Source organism: Macrosteles quadrilineatus, unplaced genomic scaffold (assembly GCF_028750875.1).
Source record: "Macrosteles quadrilineatus isolate MER2022 unplaced genomic scaffold, UCM_ALF_1.0 Scaffold_420__1_contigs__length_72598, whole genome shotgun sequence".
Lineage (NCBI taxonomy): Eukaryota > Metazoa > Arthropoda > Insecta > Hemiptera > Cicadellidae > Macrosteles > Macrosteles quadrilineatus.
The window spans coordinates 28,189-49,881 of record NW_026543013.1 but is presented as its reverse complement, the minus strand read 5'-3'; the positions used below and the strand labels follow the sequence as shown (position 1 = coordinate 49,881).

Here is a 21,693-nt window from a genome sequence, read left to right as displayed (position 1 = left end):
ATAAAAATATCTTTGATAGTAAGAAAATATTTATATTCTTACCATTGGTTTTTATGCAATAGTAGGTCAGTCCAAAGGGATGCACACCATAACGATGTTTCATCAAAATATTTCATAAGAAAAGTTTTATACTGACGATAATTTTTTTTTACTTATAATATCTAAGTTGGAAGTGATGAAATTAAAAGAAAAACACATTTCTTTATACATTTATATTTCAACACAAAACAACTGGCCGAAATAGTATTATGTACAAAAGCTGTTAATGTATGAAATGGCTACACAAACAATCTTATTAAAAATACATCGTTAACACAATTTTTGGTAAAAATAATACATTAAAATAGACTAGAAGAAGAGTATTTCCCCATATAGATTCATAAGTTTTTACAAATGGGTATATTTGAAAATGATTTGATTCATTAATCAATTAAAACCGAATAATAATTATTCTCACCTTTTTATTGTGTAAGGTTATATTGTCATATTTTGTAAAATATCTTAAAAATAAAAATGAACTTTGATTTGTATTTCTTACCAGAATAGTAGTATTTTGTACATACTTAATAACATCAAAAGTGAAAAAGAATAAATATAAAACTATATTTACCACTAATAAACTAACAGTGATTAAAATTAAGATGGCTTTCATTATATACATATTTTTACAAGTTTGAATGAGTATATAAACTAATTTAAATAATAATAATACTGTACATAACACAAAACTGTCCATTATCTGTTTGGCTAAAATTGTAATAATGAATCGATTATTCGGATGCATTTAGTGTAAACGGTTACAATCAAGTTTTCTGAACATAGACTTTCACATTGATCATAAATTATTATGGCAATTTTCAAATATAAAGAATACTTGTAAATTTTTTAAAGGTGTAAAATCTTGTTTCAGTGTTAAAACTGAGTCTGTAATATTTTTAAAAAGAAAGGTTTTTCATAGGACATACCGGTATTGATGATTTTACGATGGCAATTTTACATATTTTAAACGTACACAGAATTGAACAAGAAAAGGTTTAAACTCAAACAGAATACAACTTCCAGTACAAAAAGATAATGAACAGTGTTGTTTAATTAGAAGTTTCCATCTGAAAATGATTATTAACATTGATTCCTGTACTTTTTTTTAACATTTTCAATTAAGGATTGTATGAAAGTGATTAAATCCATTGTTTGTTGTACCTACTATTTTAAAACTACATTATTTTACAGATTTTGTAGCTTTTATGTGTGTTCATTCATCGGTGTCATTGTTTTTGGAAAACTTACCGAATAGATTGTATTAATATTTTTAAATAATATGAATGAAATAGGATGAATTTCATTGAACAAATTCTAATCACAAAGTCTAGTGGAACTAAAAGTGGAAAATAATTATTATTATTTAATTTCTATAATGTTTTAGAGTAATTTAAGCTTATTTGCTAATTAGTGATCGGTTTTAAAAGTAAAAGCTGGGCATCCCATTTTTATACAGCACACGTTTCCCAGAAACAATTTTTTTAATAAACATTTTTTTGTTCCTGTAAATAATTAGACTACACTCAACAATAACTCATAAACCATCAGATGGAAACAACTTAAAGAGTTAGCTTAGTTTTCAGTGGTGCCTATGAAGCGTATCTCGCCTCATCTCATCAGCAAAACTGTCCAAGTCAACAAAGCTCCCGTGAAGCTCAGGATCACTGAGAAGAGCTCCAAGCTCGACTTTGAGCTCAGCAAAAGTTGGCCTCTTGGATGGCTCAGAATGCCAGCACCTGTGATTAACACATTGTTTTCATGAAAACATTGAAACAAATTTGTTACCATAATAAAACACTTTTTTGCCATTGTTCCCATAAGCATTTCTAGAAATCTGTAAAAGACACTTATTTGGAAAAAGGTATAACAGGTGAATTACTGAATTATCTACGCATTTTGAAGAAACATTGTAAATTAAGGAATGCATAATACTTATTTGGAGCAATTCACAAATAAATCACCCATCCTCTAAACTTCTACCCCAGCCGTCCAATGTTTATTTTCGATGGGCCTCTAGCATAGACAAAACTTCTAATGATTGCACACCAGACATATAGACTAAGACAGTATAGGAATCCTCAACCTTGTACCTATCTCTTGGAAGAAGAGAGAGAGTTAATTATTACCTTTACATCACATGAACATTATTTAACCTAATGGTCACACTAAAGCTTGAAGCACACCTTGGTAACTCTCGCAGAAGTGTGGTGTGATTGGTTCCATGTAGATGTTATGTCTACTAATGGTGTTACTGACCTTGATATAACCCTGAACAGCTCAGGTCTGCAGTGTGATGGTCTGTCTAGTCTGTAGCCATCCCTCACTCTCCTCATCACCTCCCTGGCCCCCATAGTGGCATACGGAGTTGAACCTGTTGACAATGAAAAGATGAATCTATATCGTTAATACAATAAGGGATGCTCTGTAACATCCTTTTTTTTAGCCGACATACTTAATTGATGTTTACAATTGAAGTGTAAAGCTTATGATCTAGCGGAGTGACAAATGATAACTGAAAAGGTTATTTCTTTTGGAGCATAGCCTCTCATTTGTTTGGTTGATTTATTGACTTCACTTTTAAAGATCCAGTGATGCTTACCAACTTTATGATGGTTTTAAATGTAAATTTTAATTTAACATTGTGTAACCACAGTTAGATTGTAAGCAATAGAAAAAACAGTTTATGAAAATTAATTTTAAGTTATTATTAATAACTAGCTGTGTGCCCGTTCTACGTACGGGGATCTTATGGTAGTCAGTTGAATGTGACAAAAATCACACAATTTTGGGTTTTTGGACATTTGTAATTTTATTTCTTAAGTAGGTAAGCCATGTATTCTATGGAAAAGTACTGGTATCAAGGATCGTCATCAAAAATAGGTTGTTAGATAAATAAATGGGTAGGCGTACGTACCCAAGAGATAGGCTATGGGCCTATTTGCTGTATGGTCCAGCGATTGCATTACACAGTGAGTAGAAACAGAAAGTGACACATTGGAAAAGCGACTTTAGCATCATCCGTAAACCTCTTTTACAATACTGCAGTTGTGATTTTTTTACTTTACACACTTTACACAATCGCCATTGAAGCGCCGTCAATGAGTGGAAACCTTGTTTGTAAGCTATTGGCGACGATCATTAAGTGTCCCAGCCCCAACAACACTGATTCAAGGTCTTTTTTCTGGTTATCAAAACTCAAGAACAATTTTATACACAAATAATTTCTGGTTCCTGATCCGGATGATGCCTAGTTATTTAATTTCATATACGGTTACACTATTACACTATATTATTGCACTTGCGATTAATTAAATCCGTTATGTAAGAAAACGTTTTTAATCTCACTTGGTTGGGATTTGCTTTCAAAACGTGATCGGAAATGGTTGCGGTGTTTGTAAACAACATTTGTAAACATATCAGTGACAGCTAGAAAAAATAATCTTGATCCGAACAGCTGTTCGTTATTTCATGGACGATTATGTGAGAAAAATTGAACGAAAATTTGACAAAAATTGTACAAAACTGCATTTTTGAACGTCCGTAATTTTATTTACAAAGTAGTGAGGCTATATTTTAATCACTAAAGACACTCTCGCTAATCCAGTGAATACATTAAAATGACTTGGATCTTGATAGGTACTCTGGTTTTCACGGAGAAGATTGCGTAAAATGCCATCTTGAGTGTTACAGACAAAGGGAAAGACAGACAAACAGAAAGACAGAAATAGAGATAAGACTCGTTTCTGCTTCTTTAATGTATAAAACGTAAAAATAACCTAAAAATATATAATTCTGAGCAATGTACAGACAAAACTCTAATTTTATTTATATAGATAATAATAATAATTATAATTATAATTAGTTTATAAGTACTTTATGATTGCAACCTGAATGAGTTAGGTAATCACTCATAAGGAGTGAAGTAGGAAAATCATTCCTTATGTTCTAGATCTACAATCAAAAAACTGAATCTATTGTAAATTAGTGGTTCTATTAACCTAGTTCTTATATGAACATGATCCTTGAAAGGTCAAACCCAGTTTGAACTCTATTTAATAAACCATTTGAGCATGGGTCCCCTAGTTTTCAAATTAAAAATGTCTCGATGATGTTTAGAACACTGTTAATGGATAATTGGGGAGCAGTTGTTCAATGTTCAGTCCTCTTTTTCTAGTGAGGCAAAATGTGCCTTGATGACCTTTAACTTCTATAAGTCCTGTGATGTCTTAGGACACAAGAAACACAGTCTAGTCTAGGCATGGAGACATCTTATTATACATACAGCCTGATTTCCCATGGCCTTCAATTGGGATTTTAGTTGGTGTGAGTCTTAGACTGTTCCCATCTGGGTCTGTGCATTATGGTTTTTCCAGCATAAACTATGCTAATGGATATTATAAGCTAGATGTGAAATAAACTAATACTATAACTTCTTTGCAACATAAATATCATGGAAAATAAAACATAATTCTTGTTTGAGAACTATCTCAACATCTTGTCCACAGATTTCCACTTTTACGAGTACAATGATTTTTACCGTGAAAACTACAACAAATTGTGTTTACTGTAATCAGCTGACTACTTGATAATGATATTTAAATAAAAATAAAATACTTATTCTTGCCTTGCAAAATTTGCCACCCTGAGATATTTTGTTCTGCTACCCCCTTAATTTTCCCACCATTTGTAGCTGTACATCATATCCAGCTCCCACCATTGTCGTGGAAAAATACTGGTTGCTTTCGCTTACCAAATACGAGTTGTGGATATTTATAGACATGAACTGTGGATGCGTTACTCCCTGGTGTGGATTAACGTCCGCACTAGAGAGTACTACGACGATCCGCAGTACTGTCCTAATAATTTGACCAATTTGTTAGTTACAAGGCAAAAATGTGGTTCGGATTCCACTATAAACTGTAGGTCCCTTAGTCACCATTGGCTGTATGGGCTATTAATTAACAGCTGTGTCTAAGGTACTGGAACATGTCGGCCTTAGTCACTAACATGACTACAAGATCGCGCCACTCATCCTACACTCATCATTCAAACTTGGCTTAAAATACCTACATTTGTACGGTCATTTCAAAGTATATTGAAAAAGTAAAGTAAAATATAGGTTCTTTGGAAAAACCTGAGTCGGAACGCCATTCCTACATGTGCCTTACTACTTCCTCCACTGACTGTTTGACAGTCATAAAAAATATGTTATTTTGCAATGTCATTATTTGATGTTTTTTACCAGCAAAGTATTCACTGTAAAATTTACCTTAAAAATAGAGAGAAATATTACGTTAGCATCACCACACCCAAGTGTTTCCCAGCGTGAAGTAAACATCAAAACCAGATTCGGATTTTTTCCCATGGATGAGAAGTCTATCTGTAGTCAGTACACTTACCTAGAGTGACTATTTCCCACATGAGGATGCCGAAGCTCCAAACATCTGTCTTGTGAGTAAACAGACTGAAGTGGAGTGACTCTGGGGCCATCCACCGGATAGGAAGGGCTCCCTAAAACAACACAACACTCTCAGATGGGAAGTAGAGGTAACATAGTATCATTGAGTATACACATACTAGAGTATGCACCTAATGGGGGCTACCGTTACCTGAACAGTGTTGTTGCAAAGTAGCAACAACGGCCCGAACTACGCCATCTCAGGCATGTCGGTAAGTCAGTTTAGTTTTTTTTTTTAAGTAAAGCATAGAAATTAGAATTAGAGGTAGATAGTAGGTAAAAGGTTGTGATCACAGAGCATAGAATAAATATAGAGTCGCCACTCCTATACCTACAGCTATACAAGTAGTGAATCCAATTTCCGCCATCGTGGTAAGAGAGCCGGGCTCGGAACTTTGAAAACGCGGCGTCATTACCACTGTGTTATTCTATGCTACTTTATGAATTAAATGAAGCCTCCACTCTGAGGATACATATAGAACTATCCCCTCTTCGATATTGTTCTAGGATTCTGCCCCGCGGGCTTTCAAAGTTCTGAGGTGAGAGTTTTAAAAGTAAATATTGATTGGTGGTTTTCATGGTAACAAAATATAATGGTTTAAATGTAAATGCGGACCGGGCCGGCCGCCATCTTGATACGAGAAGCCTGCTTCACTCCAGACGGCAAGTGCCGCCTCTATATTTATTCTATGCTCTGTGGTTGTGATAATTTACTAGTAGAAAAGTGGTGATTCACTAGAATCTATATTTTGACAATCCTGAAATGGTTATTTTTATTATTGCAGGGTGCCCAGCTTTGACTTGAGAATATTGGATGGGTTATCTAAAATTATATTTCGTAAGTACAAAATGCTTCATAATATTCTGCGGTCCTTCGCTGATGTAGTGATTTATAGTATCTTTCAACGCTCAGCTTGAACATTTAAGCTTTAAAGAAGTATCGCAGAATACAAACAACACATCTAGACGACTATTATTCCCTATACTGTTGCTTATATTCCCATGTCAAATCAAGTGAAAACTCAAGCACGTCATGTTCTGGTGCTCTCACCATATATTGACAACTACTTAATACTGTAAAAATGTTTACTATGCATACTCTTCCCTATATATCTTAAATTTGGGTTTACTAATAAAAAATATCAAAGACTGCACTATAACTTATGCTATTATGGTTTTACCTTGCTTTGTCTTTGTTCATATATTTGGCCGGTGTCTCTCACATTCCGAGACATTCCAAAGTCTGCAATCTTACACAGCTTGTTGTGGTCCACAAGAACATTACGAGCTGCCATATCTCTGTGGATGATCTGAAACATTGACACAAAAATTACTTTCATCTTAAATCATCTCCAAGGTCCAGTAGTACTTCAACAGAAACACTGTGTAGGCAATAGGTGTGTCAAAGGTTCATTAAGATGACGCTTCAGAGAATTCCTAGAAAAGTTTAGTTTCTTTATATTGATGGAAAGAAAAAGACCAAAAAGAAGACCAAGAAGGTGGTTGTCATGAGGTGAAGAGGGGTGTGGAGAAGAGATGAGAGAGCATAAAGAAAGAGGAACTGTGGAAATGGAGAAGACAGGAAAATGGAGAAGACTGATCAGACCTCTGGAAATAGCCGGAACAGAAGACGATATATTGTTCATGTATGTAGTGTCTATGAACTACAATGGTGTCCTATAACCTTTGCTCATGAATGGTTTTTAACTTTGTAGGATATTTTGTAAAATAAATATGACAAGTAAGTACTGTAGTACAGTACCATCAATGTCAAGATTTATGGCTCAAGTTATTTGGGGAGTGCTAACTATTGTTCATGAAAGAGAAAAAAATCTTTCACTAGTGCTAATTACACTTTAGTATGTAAATACTTTTGTAAAAGAGTAAAAGCTATACAGGGTGGCTGAAAAGTAACTTGAGCCCGCCCTAAACCTTTTAACCATTTAAGATATTTGAAATCGGTTTGCAGCAACCTTCTTATATATGAGGGGCTACAGGAATAATGAGTAATTTTGAAAATGTTGCCCTTCAAAGAGGTGGGGTAGGGGGTTGCTCAACATTTTAAATTAAGAAGTATAGTCAACTTTGGTATAATTTCACAGGAATTAATGAAACTAAACAATTTACATTCAAAGAAAATATAAATCGGACCATTAATAACAACATGGCAGCTAAAAATGTTTAAGACGTTTGTTATTAAAAGTAATTTTTAGCTGTGTTATAAGTGGTCTGGTTTCTTTTTTCTTTAGCTTATGTGAATTGTTTAGTTTTGTCAAGACCTGTAAAATGATATGAAAGTCAACTATCCTTCCCATTTGAAGATTTTGAGCCAGGCTCATTCTCAGCTAAAGCACTATAGATGCCTCTTCAATAAAATAGCAAAATGTCTGATAGCAATTTCAAACTGACGGTCGGTGCCAAACATGACTATGTAATAACACTAACCACAAAATCCTACAAACAAAGATATAAGTTTTTATCTAAGTTCACTCACGCTCTTGTTAGATAGATAGTCCATGCCTCGGGCCACACAGTACCCGAACACAGTAAGGTCTCGTGAAGTGAGTGCATCAGTGGCGTCTGAGAAGTTGTAATAGTGAGCTCTGGTCCGGTGATCTCTCAGGAAGGACAACAGCTTTCCGTACATCACATACTCCATCACTAGGTATATGGGCTCTGGAAACATACAGTGGGATGTGTTAGGGTAAATAAATGTTTTCTTTGTACAGTTGCGGACCAAACCTTAGCGCGTTATTATCAACAAAGAAGTAGGATACTACTAGACTGGGACGGTGGCATCGTCCTGTAATCCAGTTGCTAAGAGGTCACAAATTGTGGATATTTATAGGCATGCACGGTGTCGATACTCCCTGGACTGGATTAACGTCCACACTAGTGAGTACTATGACTATCCGCAGTACTATCCTGATAATTAGACCAATTCTTTTATACCAAGGCAAAAATATGGATCGGATTCCACTATAAACTAAACGTGTCCCTTAGTTGCCATTAGCTGTAAGGGCTATTAATTAACAGCTCTGTCTAAGGAAAATATGTCGGCCTTAGACACTAACAAGACTACAAGATCGTGCCACTTATCCTATAAACACTCATCTCCATTCATACTTGGCTTAAAATACCTACTTTGTATGGTCGCCATTTCAATAAAAAGTATTAAAGAATTAAAGTATTATCGAGCACTATGCAGAAATTTCTATCGCACGGGGCACAGGGTCTTCCTACAACGTGAGCGTTGTAGTACATGAGGGTGAGGAAGGCGGTGTTGGACTTTGCCCTAAATAACTTATTGATCAGCACTTAACACCACTAATACTAAACCCCTTTCTTTGCCCTAAACACCAGCGACTAGTGCTAGACACCACTTAAGGAAACCATTGAAGCCCTAATGGTAGAACACCATTTAATGTTTCCTCTGTACCTTAATTCTCTGTGTACCTACTACACTATCTTACATCAACATTGGTCGTATGGCATATTTTTTGTATATCCCAATGACAGATCTGGGCCCAGAATGAATCTCATTCAAGATTAATCTGCAACCTTTAAATTTAAGGGCTGGTTCGACATCCACATGCAGGTCTGCGGTTTGCATGTGACGTGCTATGGATATGCCTGGAAATGCTAAAAAAGATATTTGTGTCCCCTCCTTCTTCACCACTTCCTTGCTGGGGAATTTTTCTCCTCCTTATGCCCCCAACAAACCTAAAACCTCTTGCACCTCACTGATAAAAACATATTGTAATAGTAGTACCCAAAGAAGTTTGTAGGCTTAATTGAATTTATTTAAAAAAAAAATGCTTTTTACCTTTCTCTGTACAGCAGCCCAGCAGTGTGACCACGTTAGGGTGTGATCCTAACTCTTGCATGATACCCAACTCTCTCAGTAAATCCTCTCTCTCCCTCACATTGGCTGACTCCTTCACGGTCTTCACAGCTACCAGACGAGTCAGTCCCTCGTGGCCAGATATGTCGTCAGCTTCTGCCTTCCATACCTACAAGACGGATAGCGCAATGTTAGAAAGAAGTTTAACACCTTGATTTGGGCTAGAGGGTAAAAAAGCTGATGCCTAGCATTTCAATCTGAATGTTGGTTTTGATTAGCATTATCACTCTGGGCCTATAATTACGGCTGAATTTTGAAAAGCTAAATTCATATTTTTAACTGCCACAAAAAAAATGAATGTCTCCCATTTAAATTTTTCTTTAATTCTCACCGTTTCCCATCCCAATGGTGGCCTCCTTGAGTTGATCACCCAGTATAGCATCCTGTTCACATTACGATTACAGTAAAAAAAAAATGATTAAGGGTGAAAATAGAATTTTAGACTCAATTGCAATCTGTGAAAAAATACTACAACTTGTTCTAATCAACTCATGTTAGTGTGATCAGATATTCCGTTTCCCACCTAGATAAGTCACATAACAATAGGTTGGAGTTTTACCTGTCCGAAGTTTCCTTGACCAAGGAGTGTCTGGAGTCGCAGCTTCTCCCTGGGGAACTCCCATCGGGATGCTGGAGTCGGTGGGGAAGTTGCTGGAAGAGGAGTCTTCTCTGGCTCTCGCTCAGACCAGCTCTGCAGAAAAGGTTGAGGTTAAAGTCAAGACTCAAGCGAGGAAACTTGTGGAGGTTACTGTGGATTAATTTCAATATCAATGTAGAACCATCTATATCCATCTCTAAGTCCTTATAGAACCTTTAGCACTATTTCGTTGTCAACGGTCCCTGACGCCCTATCTCCTAATCAGCTCTAGTGACAGGAACCTAGCCTCGCCCGGTCTTTCTTGCATGTTAAGCGCACAAAGGCGTTTGGGTTGACACGATAATTGCACAGTTAACATCAACCCAAGGTCGACAGTCGTCCCCATTGTCCTGCTTGCGTCAACATCCTCACTGAGTGGAACCGGAAAAAGAAACGTTGACGTTGACAAGAGAGGCTTATGTAACATTTTCAAAGACAATTTTGGCTAAGATGAATTGATGGAACTGAACAGTGGCTCCAACTAAATTGCTTGTCAGTCTAAATTCTTTGTAATTAAATTTTTTAACAATGGATTGTGGAAACCCATTTAAATTGGCATCTTTAAGGACGATCTCATACAGTACCTCGGCCACATGGGCCTTTTGCACTCGTAGAAAATGTAAACATGTACATTAAAACATTGAACAGACCCTATTACTCGATTTAGCATTCACATAGAATACATTTCCTAATAACAACAGGTTTTTATGTTGAAACGTCCAAAGTTGAGAGTTATTTAAAGTCTGGACTCACAGTGTTTTAGACATGATTCACTAACGTGCATTGACTGCAAAAAAGAGCGTAGGTATCAAAAATTTCCTAACAATTACATTTTAAGGGAACTTAATAAACATGTTACATATTTTATTATGTTTATGTCAAAACTTTTAATGAGCTAACCACAATTACATCAGTATTCTGTGGAAATTAATCCAGAATTCTCAATGCAACATAGAAGCAACTCGTCAGAAATTCCAGATTTGCTAGTTTCCCCACGCAAGTCAGGCTAAATTGTAGCAGTAGCAAAATAGCAATGTGAAGTGCGGATTCGTTCTAATTGTGAAACATGTGGTTAGAAACTAGGCTTATCCACGGAGTGGATAATTTGTGACTGGACTGGACTAGACTGAGGTCAGTTGTGACTACTAGAGTGGACTGGACTGACTAGACGAGCTGAGGCAGAACAAATGGTAGCGAGTCGTGGATTACCATAGCCTCCTCTAATACAAGGCCGTGATGTCGGTGTGGCAACGTCGCACCGGCCGGTCTATTGCCATGCGCAGAAGCTTCATTACCAAGGTAGTGCATCATCTGTTTCTGTTTGGACCAATGATATAAACAACTCGACGGGGCTGCGGCGTTGCCACTTTGTTCTCGCTGCGGCCTTCTTGTACAGAGGAGGCCGTTATTATACCGAACGAGGAAGGACACAACATAGGTTATACGATTTGTGATAGGTCACGTGGGATGTTGGGACATATAACTTCACATCGTAAGAGATTCACAGAATCATGTGGTTGAGTTTTTGGAATTTTGAAAAGACTAAGTCCGATTGGTACTAATGATGTATCAACTAGCAATCACTAGCAACTAGTGGCTGTTTGATTAATAGTAGTATCATACAGTGAGTTCTTCACTGCGAATTTCGTTTCAGTAAAACCTCCCCAATATAACACCCACACACCCTGATATTTAACAAGTCTTATTTTTTTTATCGTGAAAGACTTCTAATCGTCTATCAAGGTTTTACTTTTGGGCTCTTTGATACACAAATACCGTATTCCAAGAAACAATTACTTAGGATTTAAAAGTTAAAATTTTACATTGTTTTGTATTACCATTGACTATAAGACGGATGGTATTAGTGACTACTAAGAATTACGAAATCAATTCGTACTATTTTGCTTCAGTTATGAAACGTCCTTAATATCTAATCGAGGTTATGATTTAATTGAGAAGGAAGTACATCTTGACTGAAACTAATCAGGTCTTGATCTGTTATCTATGAATGATCGCACTATCGCAGTGACCTTCTTGAGGGCTCCGTTTCTCCATTGTTTTGTTGTAACGGGAAGGGCGCTCTATAAGTGTATGACGATTTATCATTTTAATTGCTGAAATTGATTACTCCTTAGTTTACCACCGAGGCATGTAATTAGTAACAATCTCTAAGTCCATACCCACAAAGTTTAAAATATCTCATAATAAAAAAATAATTATTCTAGTTCTTGCCACTCGGAAATACAATACATCAAATAATCTTTATAGGTGAGGTGAGGTTATTATGTGTCCCAACCTATCCTCGTAAAAATCAAATGCATCACCAAACTGACACATACCCCACCCCTACTACACATACTTCAAGCAGCTTGTCTAAAGAAATTATATTTTATAGTTAAATCCCCAAAAAATACAATAGCTTTTTAACCGTACTTAACAGCATTGGAAGATGTACAATTTTATATTTTGTTTAGAGTTGAAAGGACCGTAAAATAGTGCATGTGGATCAATAACGATCGAACCGTTTAGTGAAAATCTGATTTATACAGGGCCGGATTTAGCATTTTTGCGCCCCTAGGCCCAAAACAATTTTCCGCCCCCTAGTCTGGTCACAGTTACTTTCCTTCAAACCTTTATTAAAAACTATATCACGACCATCCACTCTTCGTCGGAATCGTTGCATTGCAAGTTTTTTTAAGAATTGACTTGTTTATCATTAACAAAATGCCGTCTTAAACACTTTTAGCAAATTTATGCCTTTACTACATGCTCACGTTTGTGGCCGTGGCCGCCGTTTGGGACTGAAACAAAACAACTCAACTCACCGAGCATTCATGAAAAAAAAAAAAAAAAACATGGCCATTGATTCTAATTCAGGGTCAAAACCATGAACTCTATACAGTACGTGATACCATAGATTAAGCATACTCCTTTAGTAGATTTGTCATTGGTTTGGATTAGCCTAGCTGAAAACAATTATTTTTTAAGGAGTATGTTTTATCTATGTTTAAACCTAGTTTATCCAAAATAAAACAATCTAATCATTATAAATAGGTCGTCTCCTGTTTATATTACAAGAAATTAAATCCACATCATAGAACTAACCCTAAAATAATAGAAACAAAATTACGTGATAACTAGCGTCAAGTGTCACCAACATAAACTAGACATTGACAAATTTTGAATTAACAATGTCATAAGAAGTCGACTTGAGTGAGTTATATTTAATCTATGGTTGTACTGCATCTAGGCTTTGACTATTCAATGATCTAGGTTATATTTACAAAGCAAAACAGAGCAATATTCCGGCCAACTATACCGATCCTTAGGTCTGAGGAGAAAATTACAGCATTAATGGTGCTTTGGAGGTTGATTTTTTCTAAAATCTAATACAAACTGAAATTAATATTTTTTTCGTAAATTTTAAAGGTAAATTCGTCGTTGTTTTGATATTCAACACAACGAATTATATATTTTTATTAGTTAATAACTATTGTTTTGTGAAGTGAGGGTGGTAACAATGTCTACCACGCATGCGCCCCTAATCACTCTGATCCTGCTCTGATCAGATAGTACCGAGCCCGAGCCAGCATAGTGGCATGGCACTGGCAGTGCAGTGGCAATACGATGCGTACCGCTAGGGCGCTTGTCAACGTCAACATCCCTACAGCCTACTCCCGTATAACCGGTGTTCGCTACGGTACCAATTTTGTAACGAAATTGATGCTTAGTTCTGAAAAATAGTTTAAGTTTCCTAACAATTATTTCTTCTTGTGAACCTCAGAATCACAACGCTTAAACAGGCAGTTTTTTTTTATCAACTAAGACTATTTATTTTCATTTTTAGATATAAAAAAAAATCCTCTCGGTCGTGCGCCCTCTGGGACCTTGCGCCCATAGGCTCGGGCCTACCGGGCCTATTGGGAAATCCGGCCCTGGATTTATACGGTATGGGATAATCGCTATAAAAATGCATGAAGATACAATAGGTTATTAACCACATACCAAATGTAATTACATTCGTACCATTGTGTAGTCTGTTAAGTCTGCTCACATCGCCAAACACATACAGATATCACTTCGAAAACCAATAATCTAGTATTATTTTGGAGACAGAGGAACCCATAATAATTACCTCACAAAACTCAAACCCGAAAATTTTTACGACAGAAAACTTTCTCCATATATATACTATCATAGATTAAACATACTCCCTTAGGGAGTGTGTTTAATATATGATACTATGTATAGGGAGAGAAAAACCCAATAATAATATAGAACCACAGTAAACACATTTCAAGAAACTTACTACATGTGTGGGTATCCTAGGTAGTTTGGTAGGAAGAGGCGAGGAGGTGCTGCCACTCAACGGACTTCTGTTGTACTCCGACGAATATTCCGATTCATCCAGTACCTGCACAGTACGTTGTCTCTCAGTATAGCGTATTGTTTTGACTGTCCAGTGACAATACACTTAAATGACAATGTTAAAGCTAAAACATTATACCAACGAATAAACCATAAACCTTTCCAATAGTCAATGATTAAACATACTCCCAGTATAATTTGTCATCCTTATGGATCAAAATAAGACAATTGTTTTGTTAGTTCAGCCGGTACCGCCCGGTGCCCCCAGGATCATGCAATTTGTTTCATGTTACTGAGTTTTAACTCGTCCCATAGCTATATAACCAAACAGTAACGCACAAAAAATCATGAGATTAACCCTAAATAATAGTAAAACAAAATTTCGTTGACACTAGCACCCATTGTCACCAAAATGAACCAGACACAATAAACGAGCTCAAATTTTACAACGATGTGTAAATTAGTCAACGATGTGTCAAATTTTACAACGAAGAACGAGGGATGTGTTAATTAGTCAATGAGTATACTTAAAATAATCGAAAGATTTACAGTTTAAACTGAGAAATGAATTTTGTGCATCCATGACACAAATGTGCTAGCGAAAATGTACCAAAATATTTAAGATAAAGAATGATTTTTTTCAGATCACTATACGAGTATAAACTTTACATAATTTTAATTGTGAAGTGTGGGACACATTCAGACAGCACAGAATAGAAATTTTATATTCTGTGCTCTCTGGACACATTGCCGGGAAGGTGGCTGTTATCGAGAGCCAGTGACAGGTTATTTCTCGCAGTCGTGTCTCGGAATGTCCGTGAACTTTACTGTCACTCGCCCTGAGGTAGTCATAGATCGGATTCCTACGTGCGGTAGTCGAGAGCTCAAGAGAAGGTAAGCTCAAGTATAGTTTAGTAGTTGAAAAATTGCACGTGATCTTATGGTGTATTTCATCACAAGCCGTAGATGAAGACGAGATTGGAAGCGGGCAAAGATTTAAAAGACTTTTTAGATCCACGTTACGTACTCCGTTTTTCGTTTTAGCGAATTTCCCATATAGGGAATAAGCTATTACTGTAGTACTCATGGTAAGACCTGGACTCGGGACCGATTTATTTTTTCGTTTTGAGGTCCCTAGAGGCCAAAAACACCATCCGTTCAAATTCATATATATATATATATATATACAGGGTATTTTTAAAAAACTTGCATCTTTATTTATGTAAAAAACGCAATAGATAGAAATATGCAGTTTGCGGGAATCATCTATTGACGTAGGGGGACCAATTGTTTTGAATTCAACGTTACATTCACATTCCCCCCCTTTCCCCCCCTGCCACCAACTTATTTTTTTTAAATAGCAAGGTACCCCTTGTGACATATCAAATAAAAGAGCATAAAAATACCCCCGCCGCAGCAAACCTGCAGACTAAGCGAATTTCCATTAACCTGATTAGATTTACACTAAAATGCCTTCATAAAAATAGCACATTTCTTTCCTATTTAAATAGAATTAGTTTAACGAGTACTTAGGTTTGCTGCAACAGGGAGGGTAAAAAAGATTTTTTTTATAAATAGTTTAGTAAGAAATAAAAGTATTTTCCAAAATCAATCAAAATATGTTCATAAACAAGCAAACTACAACAGCTGACTTATTCTCCAAAAGAATAACATGGGAATTTTAAAATTAAAATTTTTTTGAATTTTCTCCGTAACAATTAGGCGCATAATAACGCTTCAATATACTAAATTATTTGTTTTTTTAAGCTCTACAAAATGGTTTGAAAATAAATTGTGAAATTTTGTGTTTTTAGGGCCAAAAATGGGAAAAACCTATTTTTACCCCATAAAACCCCCCATAAACCCCCGTTCCCATAGTCCGATCATGCTGGTTTGCGAACTCGTTCAAGTTTATCCTGCCTTACACCTTCAAACCAAATTTTATCAAAATCGGACAAAAATTACTCAAGTTATCGTGCGGATGGACACATATATATATATATATATATATATATATATATATATATATAGATATATAAAAATTTGAACGAATGGTGTTTTTGGCCTCTGGGGACATCAAAATGAAAAAGTAAATCGGTCCCGGGCTTAGGTCTTACCATGAGACCTACGGTAATAGCTACTTCCCTATAGGGAAATTCGCTAAAAGAAAATGTTTGATGAAAAAAATTGAAAATCGGTTCATAAATTTGTGAGATATTCCCCCCTCACCCCCCCGGAACTTATTTTTTTTTTCATGCTCTTATGTGGTTATCGTGCTAACGGACACATATGTGTCCGTTAGCACGATAACTCGAGCAAAAAGCATCCGATTTTGATGAAATTTGGTACAAACGTGTAAACCTACATTTATTCGAACGAGTTCGCGAACCAGCATGATCGGACTATGGGAACGGGGGTTTATGGGGGGTTTTGTGGGGTAAAAATAGGTTTTTTCCATTTTTGACCCTATAAACACAAAATTTTACAATTTCTTTTCACACCATTTTGTAGAGCATAATAAAACAAATAATTTAATATATTGAAGCGTTATTGTGCGCCTAATGGTTACGGAGAAAATTCCAAAAAACTGTAAATTTAAAATCCCCATGTTATTCTTATGGAGAAAAAGTCAACTGTTGTAGTTTGCTTGTTTATGAACATATTTTGATCGAATTTGGAAAATACATTAATTTCTTACAAACCTATTAACATAAAAAACCACCTTTTTACCCTCCCTGTTGCAGCAAACCTAAGTACTCGTTTAACTAATTCTATTTAAATAGGGAATAAAATATGATATTTTTAAGGAGGCATTTTAGTGTAAATCCTATCAGGCTAATGGAAATTCGCTTAGTTTGAAGGTTTGCTGCGGCGGGGGTATTTTATTCATTGTGCTAACTGATTTTAGAACAAAACTTTTACAGTATTGTTTTTACTTTTATAAGGTTGCTCTCAAAATTTCCAATTTAAGTTTTCTGTTGAATGAACAGCTAAGGTTCAAAGATGTTGTGTTTGGCCGTCATGAAGAAAGTTAGATGCAATAGGTTATACTCCACCATTACAACATACTATTCAAAACACTGAAGTATGTTTGATTTAAATTAGTTTAAATATTGATAAATCTTTAATTATTGCAGTTTCGGGTGAAAATAAAAAATTAATAGTTTTAATCGGAACTATTTTTCAAACCAGTAAATAAATTCACATAAAAATATACAGAAAATTATTTTTGCTCTAAACTACTTTAGCCTACTACTACTACTATATATATTTGACTAACTACTAACGCATATATTTGAGACGAAGTAAGACTTAAGTTTTCATAACTGGTATATTTAAAAATATTATAATACATTTTATAGGCTTATTTACCTTTTTCCTATTGTGAGCCAGTATGAATCTTGCCCCAATCAGAGCTCCCAGGATGACAGGAAGAACTCCCAGAGCTGCGAGAAGGTATGTTCCTAGACCCATGGAGTCTGGGTACACCACCTCCACCTCCTTGTTTACCTCTCCAGTCTTCACCCAGTGGGTTACCTCCGGAGGTCGAGAGGTCGAAGAGTTCTTCTGTTCCTCCACGACCGCGTACTCCGACTCAGGCCTAGTGTCCACCACAGGAGGTGGGGTCGTGAACAATATTGGGAACTGGTCTTCACCATCTTCTGCAGGGTAGACGACATCGTAGCTTTCAGTTTCTGCGGGAGCCTCACTAGAAGACGCAGGCTCGGGGTTTACTGGAAAAGCGTCTTGACTTTTGTCGGACTTAACTTCGTCGAGATCACTTTCAGGTGGAGAATGTTCAGTGACCTTTCTGTCTTTGGTAGGATCTGCGTTTGGTCTCACATCTTCTTTGGAGGTTTCCGTTGTTACAGCGATCGAAATAGGCTTAAAGTTAGGGGGTTTCGTACTATTTTGAGAGGGTTCGAGTTTTAATGTTGGCTGAGAACTAATTAAAGTAGGTGACAATTTGGGAGGCTCTGTACTAAGGCTTTCGTTTGATAGAAAACTTTGTTCATTTGTTGTTGAAGATATTGTTGATGGAGTTGTCAGCACTTCTGTTTGTATAGTTTCATTTCTTCCATCAGGTATTGGACTGCCATTGCTATTGTTTTTTGTTGGCATAATTGCTAAGTCTGAAATAGTCTGGTTTGATATTAAGGTTTTGTTCTGAGTTGAGTTGACGCGAGCAAGTTGACGAGGTAAGTGAATGAGAATTCGAGAAGGGCTGCGCTGTTTATATATGTCTCTGGATATTACTGGTACTGTAGTATTTTTCTGAGATAGTACCTTTGGATCTGGGGTATTCACTGGAACATTTGATGAGTTCTTAGTCGATATGTAGCTTCGCATTTCTGTGTCTTTTATTGTAGGAGGATTGTTGTCAATTGGTAATTCAGAGACTATACGGTCATCTTTAGTACCATTTAAAGAACTAGAACTTGGTAGTTCAGTGGTATTTTCATGTTTTAGATCTGTTAAAGGCTCCTGAACTGACACAGAAGTGACTACAGCGGTAGATAAAATCTTTGGATTCACACTTTCTTGCATGTTGCTATTTCTTGATGTTTTTGTTGTTGGACTGTTTGTTATGCTAGATATTTCCATTTTTGTAGTAGATGAGGGATTTTGATTCCGAGTATTATTAGGGGCGTTTAATCTTGAAACATTTGGCACGGAAGTTGTAACGTTTTCAGACGCTTCTGACTCACCACTTACTTCTTCAGGTACCTCCTTTATGACCGTTTTTACAAGAGATGATTCTGCTGTCAAAGGCGATGTGTGAGTTTCTTGTTTTAAAGCTGAAGATCGCTGAATCGGTCTTGAACTTAGGTGTTTTCTTTTCTCCACAAATACTTCTACGTCCTTAGGTGTACCTACTATTTCTAAATCAGCTGCCTGCTTGAGAGGAAACTTATCTTCACTTCTGGTCCCTTCTGTGTTGTGAACATGGTGACGATGGCCTTTTTTCAACACTCCTACACTTTTCCCTCCAGACACACTTGATGCTGTGGAAGAGTCAGATGTACTTATGAGATTTTCCGTTGTCCGTAGTTGAGTCGGCACCCTTTTCCTATAAAAATCTGAAATACCTGACGTCTGCACCCGAAGTTTCCCTCTGGGGACAGAGTTTCTCTCTATTGCCTTTTTTACCACAGTAAGATCCATGTCTTCTTGCAGAACCTCTTCGTCAGAAGAATTGCTTTCTTTTTCATCAATATGTTCCCTCGGCCTCAACTTTGTCACAATGGTTTTACTCTCAATAGAATTCGCTCCACTCGGTGTCGGGATGACCGGAGACAGTTTTCTACCGAAGTCTAGAAACGGAATGATATCGTCCTGAGGAACGTCCTGTTCTAAAGGTCTGAAATACTGATATAGAGAGTCCGACATCGTCTGAGGAGCAAGAGTGGTCGTTGTTGAAGTGGAAGACGGTCTTCTCCTCTTCTTTGGGTTGATTGTGGTGATGTTAGGTGACTCTGACGTCATTTCCGGAGGGTGACTAGTTGTGGATCTCCTTCTCAGAGTTCTCTGCGCAGGCTGACCCTCCTCCTGGACATTGCCCCTATCATCCTCGTGCTCGCTCTCTACAGCTGAGGACGTCTCCGATGTTATCTGGTCATGCGCCGTCGCACTCGTCCTCCACTGTTTTCTCTTGTGATTCTTCGCCTTGGCCTCCTCCCCCTCCACCTCTACCCTCGCTGCAGGCTCTGTCTCGTAGCTGGAGACGATCTTCTGATAAGGGCTGTTGCGGGAGGTCGTCCATCGTCTTCCGAAGGGTCGCTCTTCGGTGTCATTGCGTCGAGATCTTACATCTTTGCTTGTGTGATTATCTGAAAAAGAAAAACACAGTTAGAAAACAATTCAATTCATACATATATTCAGACCTTAGTGCGTTTTTAAGCTGAGTATAAATCAAGAGTGAATGTGGAATGGTGTTGGATTATTCCCTAAACCTAATTCCCTTTTCTCAGGAGCGAACCGGTTTATCACAGAAACTATTACAATTAAATAAATTTTACTCGGAAAATTGCAAAAATGAGTCATATGGACTAATGTTATAGACTTTTGAGTCCATCAAAAATTTATTCAACCGTCAGAATAATTTTCTTCATACTAAGTAAAATCGTACTAATGGATTTCTTGAGATAATAACTGCGTTCTAAAGTAGTCCTTGAGTGCAACCGAGCACGTAAGATCCCCATAATCAGATTGTTGGTTAGAAAACCAAGTCATTCTGTTATGCAGTCCATGCAATCGGTGGAATCGAGTCATACCCCTATCTTCTATGATTATTGCCGTTAGCCGTTTCAGTTATATCCCGTAACGGATCATTAGGTTTAACTGTACAACCGGATAAAATGTTGGTTTATGTAAGAGGTTACAGGGAATATAAACATTATAGTAGTACTGCATAGAAGATAATCTGTAGATTCTTTCACAGTGGTTGTGCGGTGTTTTAGTAGGGTAATTACTAATTATTAATTTATTAATTAGTTGGGGAATTACTATAGTTTTAGTTTAGTTGCGGTTATACTGTAGTTTTATTCCAACCTGTTTGAATTTTTATGTTTCATAATAGGGACGGATATAAGATCCAAACCTTTGAGCTATCTTTCAAAGTAGTCTTTGGATACGTTTTATCCATATATCTTTGAATTTATACATTTTAGTGAGACATAATAAAATTTGGTCCGAAACGCAATACTGCAATTTGTATTGTAAACAAAATAAATAAGAAGTTCCTAAAATATTATTTATATACAAGTAACCAGATAACTGGGCATGCATTCATTTTTAAGTTTTTATTCAGTGCAATTATATTTTTATCAGACCATATCTAAGCAATTTTTAGTTACAGTGTAGGAAATAAATGATTGCGATGTGATTCTTTGATGTTTTAGAGAATAACAAAAAAATTAGATTCCATATCTATTGCATTGCGCTTTATACGTATATGAATGAAAATATTCTTGATATACTTTTAAGACTACAAAATTAAGTGTAATCATGTCCCAAACCCTCTTCTTGCAGTCTAAACCAACAGAAAATTGAACACTGGCTTTGTCAACAAACCCAAACATTTCTGTAGTCAACAACGTTGTAAAAATGCAGTAAAAGAAGGTAAAACAAATTCCAGGTGTATAGTACTGTTTACGAAACATTTTCCAGGAATTCTCTCAACCTACTTCCCGACACCTAGAACTACTATAATTACAAGCCACTCATAGCGCCTAGAGCCCTCTAATAACTCCAGCAAGAGAGATGAGCCTAGAAATCTTACGAAAC

At 36.5% G+C, this 21,693-nt stretch overlaps 1 protein-coding gene across 1 annotated transcript in view; it reads right to left on the bottom strand.

Annotated features, from left to right (window-relative positions):
• Window positions 1–211: 211 nt before the first annotated feature.
• The window catches only part of LOC128982509 (mucin-2-like), a 29,851-nt gene continuing 8,369 nt past the window's right edge, over window positions 212–21,693 (bottom strand). The window contains exons 3-11 of the mRNA XM_054401470.1: window positions 17,779–20,237; window positions 14,348–14,452; window positions 9,961–10,092; window positions 9,324–9,510; window positions 7,992–8,173; window positions 6,679–6,807; window positions 5,439–5,550; window positions 2,296–2,410; window positions 212–1,775 (exon numbers count right to left, since the gene is read on the bottom strand). Of these exons, the coding sequence (XP_054257445.1) occupies window positions 1,619–1,775; window positions 2,296–2,410; window positions 5,439–5,550; window positions 6,679–6,807; window positions 7,992–8,173; window positions 9,324–9,510; window positions 9,961–10,092; window positions 14,348–14,452; window positions 17,779–20,237 (3,578 nt within the window). The 3' untranslated portion in view covers window positions 212–1,618. The remainder of the gene's footprint in view (window positions 1,776–2,295; window positions 2,411–5,438; window positions 5,551–6,678; window positions 6,808–7,991; window positions 8,174–9,323; window positions 9,511–9,960; window positions 10,093–14,347; window positions 14,453–17,778; window positions 20,238–21,693) is intronic.